Source organism: Rhea americana, unplaced genomic scaffold (genome assembly GCF_003343005.1).
Source record: "Rhea americana isolate MKP2758 unplaced genomic scaffold, rheAme1 scaffold_382, whole genome shotgun sequence".
NCBI classification, from domain to species: Eukaryota; Metazoa; Chordata; class Aves; order Rheiformes; family Rheidae; genus Rhea; species Rhea americana.
The window spans coordinates 333,583-338,507 of NW_028186515.1; the positions used below are offsets into that span (position 1 = coordinate 333,583).

General features: G+C 63.8%; 1 protein-coding gene and 1 long non-coding RNA gene across 2 annotated transcripts; both read right to left on the minus strand.

Annotated features, from left to right (window-relative positions):
• Positions 1-661: 661 nt before the first annotated feature.
• LOC146591193 (uncharacterized) lies at positions 662-1,357 on the minus strand. The gene is made up of 2 exons (XR_014896861.1): positions 1,079-1,357; positions 662-804 (listed from the first exon to the last, which is right to left on the minus strand). It is a non-coding gene; the product is annotated as an uncharacterized LOC146591193 (long non-coding RNA).
• A 263-nt stretch (positions 1,358-1,620) lies between these two features.
• Positions 1,621-4,924, minus strand: FLAD1 (flavin adenine dinucleotide synthetase 1; the record flags this gene model as incomplete). Its single annotated transcript, XM_085313274.1, has 6 exons — positions 1,621-1,912; positions 2,072-2,145; positions 2,630-2,819; positions 3,015-3,113; positions 3,317-3,464; positions 4,216-4,924. Coding segments are annotated over 6 exons (1,356 nt in total), but the record flags the coding sequence as incomplete, so codon positions are not given.
• Position 4,925: the final 1 nt, after the last annotated feature.

The window sequence follows — 4,925 nt, forward strand, 5'->3', positions numbered from 1 at the left end:
CGCCACGGGCTGCACCGGGGAGCCGCAGCGCCCCGCGAGCCCCTGCGGCGCCCAGCCAGCCCGCGACCTTTGCCGCAGCTCCAGCCAGTCTGGGCCCTTTGGGTACATTTTGCTCCTGCCGCTTCCCGRTGGCTCTTGGCAGAGACGGCGACGGTGGGGACCGCGGGGCCGGGGGCAGGAAACGGCCTGGAGCAGAGACAAGCCGAGAGGCGCTCTCTAAACAAGGATCTGAGTCACAGACACAGATAAACCCTGGCGGAGGGGGGGCAGCACGATGGGCAGCCAGAGCCGGCGGTTAGAGCCCGGACACCCGGGTCCTGCCCTTCACCGCCAACCCCGGTGAAGGGGCTGGGCTGGGGCACAGCCCCCTCCCCAGGGCTCGCTGGAACGGGGCCAGCGGGACCCGCTTCTCCAGCCCCTTTGCCATCAGCCTTGGCCCAGCTGGCATTCTCCTGCTTGGAAATGGGGTCTGGCCATGGGAAGGGAGGCAAACGGGGCATAAACTTGAGCAATGTTGCAAAGATGCAGACGCCTGCGGCCCTCGCGGGGCGRGTGGCAGGTGAGGCGAAGGGAGATTTGGGGCGATGCCCCCCAGCTCTGGCGGTGCCAAGCCCGTGGAGGGCCGCCCGACCCAAGCCCTTCCCTGGACGCACGCAGCCGCTCACGCGTCACCCAGGTTTATTGGGGGCTCTGTGCTGGGGGCCCAGAGGCGTCACGCCAGGTCGCGGYGCTGGGGGTCTGTCAGCTCCGGAGCAGCAGGGCCGGGACGGGCAGGGAAGAGCCATCGCAGGAGCACAGGCAGCCCTGAGGAGGGAAGAGAGGCATGGGGTGCGAGGAACCCCTTCGAGCCCCGCGGCTAGCCCCCTGCACCCCAACACCCCCACTGCGAGCCCCACTGCTGGCTCCCCACAACCCACCATCCCCACTGCGAGCCCCACAGCTGGCCCCCCACATCCTGTCACCCCATATCCTGCCACTCCGCATCCCATCACCCACACGAGCTCCATGCCTGGCCCCCGCATCCCGTCAGCCCACCTGGAGCAGAGTGAAGGGCCACGGCCAAGAGCTGGACACTCACCCCCATCGGTGGCCACCAGGCGCAGGGTGGTGGGGAGAGAGAGGGGACATCCCTGGGGCGCAAGCTGCGGCCCTACTCCAGCAGCTCCCTGATGCACCAGCTGCACAGCAGGACGTACACGCACTCCCGCAGCAACTGCAGGAGCCAGTAGCCGAGGCGCAGCCCCAGAGAGGCCTTGGCAGGTCCCGGCAGCGCCACAGCTCGAACTGCTCGCTTTGGGGAGCGCGATGCCTGGGCCTGCCGGGCTGCTGTGGTCCGGAGGAGGTGCATGGCCACGGGATCAGCAGCGTCTACTGTGCAGCAGTGGGGTGGCAGGCAGCACAGACATAGCCGGGGCCCCATGCAAGTGCTGGAACCTGCTCCATTCTCTGGCTTCAAAAGGCTCCCACAATAAACACCCCCGGGGAGGGGGCACTGCTGGCACAGCACAGCCTTTTGTTTTGGTAGAGCCGGCCTCGCTCCCTTCCTCTGCCTAGCGGCAGCCTGTCCCCTCCCAGAGCCCAGGTGCCTGTGGAGCAGTGCAGCCGAGCAAGAGCAAGAGATGCAAACGAGTGCAGCRGATTTATTTGGTGCTGTCCCTTGCAAACGGTGGCAGGGTTGGGTTTCCCCTCCATCCATTGGAGACCTGCAGCCAGGAGAGTCCCAGCCTCCTGGAGTGCAGGCTGCCCTCAGATAGCTTGCGACAGGTCCCCAGGCCTTCACTGGCGGGAGGTGCGCTCGTCCTCCTCGTTTTCCAGCTCGTAGGCAGGCCGGTAGCTCTCCTGGCCCTGTGCGTTGGTGTAGCGCAGTGCTGGGTTCTTCAGCGTGTTGATCGTGCTCCCCAGAGACGTGTAGCTGCAAAGGGACAAGGCAGTTGTGAGCAAGGCAGCTCATGGCTCAGCTCCCACCTTGACCTGCCCCAGCTGGGCCCCCAAGCTGCTCCGCACAGGCAGCAAAGCTGTACTCAGGGGTACGAGATTCTGCTGAGCAGTGACAGCAGCGCCAGACACTCACCCCTTGTCGTAAAGGATGCAGTAGGGGACAAAGAGCTTGCGCAGAAACTCCCAGATGTCCCGGTACGTCCAGTCCTGCAAGCAGAATTGGGCAGGGATCGCTGCAGCACCAGGCAGGCTAGTGCCGACTGCCTGCTGTCCTGCAGGGAGGCCAGCTGGCCCCCAGCCAAGAGCACACGGGAGAGCCCGCTAGTCCCTACTGCAATCCACCACCACCTCTGCCCCCATGGCTTCAGCACTGTCCCCACACCTGTCCTCCGTAGCGCCTCCCTAGGGTCCTGGGCACAGAAAAAGCGAGCAGGGGGGAAGACTGAGCCATGTCTGAAAGCACCAGACAATTGGCTGAGTCGAGCAGGGTCTGCAACCTGCTGAGACCAGACAAGGAGGCAGGAGATGCCCTAGGGAGAGGTGGAACAGGACACAGAGCCCCTGAGGGGAAGGGCAGCTTAAGGCTGGTTTCTGGCCCCGTTGTTTAACCTGCTACGCTTGCTCCCCAAGCYGAGCAGGGAGAACCCTGGCCCTCTCCCAAGAGCAGGCAGAGATGGACAAAACAGCTTACCAGCAAGGGGTTCACTCGCATGTACGGGGGCCAGTCAGGGTCAGTCATGCACATCGGCGTCAGGGTGCACGAGTAGGGGTCTGTCCTCCGTGTCCCCATCAGCACAGCCTTCAGCTCGGGCTGCTGCTCCTTCAGGTGGACCAGGGCCTCTCGGATGGAGCCCTCCACGGTGCAGAGCTGGATGTCGTACCTGCGCACACGTAACGAGCAGCTGCCAGTCAGGCTGCAGAAGACACTGCTCTGCCACAGAGAGCACCCAGTGTGCTCGCTGCTACCAGCCAAGTCCTGGAGGAGCCACAGAGGGAGCACAGAGAACCTCTCGGGGCAGCATCGAAGGCAAGTTGCTCACCCCCGGCCCAGCAGCCTGCCCCTCTCCACCCTGTACCTCTGGACGGTCGCCTGGATGAACTGCTCCATTTCGGGGAAGGGGGACACAATGCGGATGTAGAGCACCTTCAGCTTCTCCTGCCTCTCTGGGTACCGCCTGAGGAGAAATATGTCACAGGCTCAGCCGCAGCGCACGGACGGAGGTTTGGTGAGGCACACAGCCCATGAGCTGCTTAGAGCCAGAGCAGACCCTGGCACCCTGCTCATTGCTCCAGGCTAGCTTGATCGTCCCGCTCTGCAGGACGGAGGATGCTCCCGCCCTTCCTGAGCTGCGCTGGCAGGGCCCTGGGGCCAGGGTACCTCTGCACGGCAGCATGGACGAGGTGCAGCAGGGCTGTGCAGTCCTTGCCACCGTTGAAGCCCACGCAGAGCTGGTCCAGGCTGTACTGGTTCAAAGCCTCCTCCACGGTCCGCAGTGCTGCTGCCACCTTCTGTCCCAGGGCCGAGCCTGCCAGGAAGAGACCATCAGTGCTGCTGGCGGCTGTGCCCGCTCAGGGCTGCGCTCCCTCGGCTCTGCCCCATGGCACAGCTCCCTACAGGCCTGGCTGAGCCCCGTGCATCGCAGGTTGGGGGCAGCCCTGGAGAGGGGGAGCTGCGAGGAGGTGTCTCTGGCTGGGGGCTGTGAGCACTGCTCTGCCCTTGCCTCCAGCCCTCCTGCAGCTCCTCACCTTCCAGGCACGTCTCGTCTCCAGGGAGTGCCTCAAAGCATGTTGAGAGCCATCGCTGGCATCGCACCCCGAAGTCAGGAGCTTGCACAACCCAGAGATCTAAGTGTAGACATGACTGCGAACCCACGGAGCAGGCCCAGCAGCGAGGCAGAACCACGCCACCATTGATCCTAATGTATCCTCCCCTCGCTTATGGGGAGGAACTGCTCCAAGCCAGCCGCAACAGGGGTTATAGGCTCCTGTTTTCACCAGTGTGGGATGAAACCCACTGCAGCTCTTGTACCAGCAAAGCCTGAATTCCCCAGAGGTCCCCAGAGAGTGAGCTCCCATCTCACCAGCTGGCGCTTCCCACTGGAAGTTCTGCTGTCTGCTGGGCACAAGCCAGGCCCAGAACGAGACAGGCCAGCCCCTACAGAGAGCAGCAAGTTCCTTGCCCCTCTGGGACTGCTTCTGCCAGCCTGGGCTGTGGAGTCTTTGAGGGAGGAAGGCATTGAGCCTTGCTGCAGCTTCGCTTTCCCAGCATGCCTGTACCTGACTCAGCCAGGGCATAAACATCCGTGGCTGCCTGTGACACAGGGTCTGTCACCAAAGGCACAACCACATCTGGTGGTAGCTTCTCCATCAGGAAGCGATATGCGTCCTCCAGGTGTTCCTCTGATTCTGAGTCCAGGGTTAGCTTCACGCGGTAATAATTGCTGGCCCAGTCTGGGTAGGAGCCCAAGCTCACACGGCCCTGGAAGCTGGTGTTGGCCTGGTCCAGGATGGGAGCAATAAGCATCTCATCGGCTGCCACATAAATGGAACGGGAGTGGAAGCAGGTCTGCTCATTGCGGAAGAGGTGTGAGAGCCCGTCCAGGGCCCGCTCCATGAGCGCTGGGATGCCCGGGAAGATGTAAACGTTGTGCACACTGACCAGCGGGTATTTGAAGGCACTGCCGGTGCGCTGGTCGGTGCCGTAGTTGAGGCGGGAGGAGGCAGGGATGCGGGCCAGCTTCATCTCAGGGCATGAGGCATCTGTCTTGCCGAAGAACCTGTGCACCAGGGCAACGAGCTCTGGGTGGGGAGCGAGGGCCTCGCCGAAGGCCCTGGCCACAGCCTCAAAGGTGACATCGTCATGCGTGGGGCCGATGCCGCCAGAGGTGAGCACGTAGGTGAAGCGGGCAGCGAAGGCRGCCACCTCACCAGCGATGGTCTCCACGTCATCGGGCACCACAGAGACACGAGCCACCCTCACGCCCAGG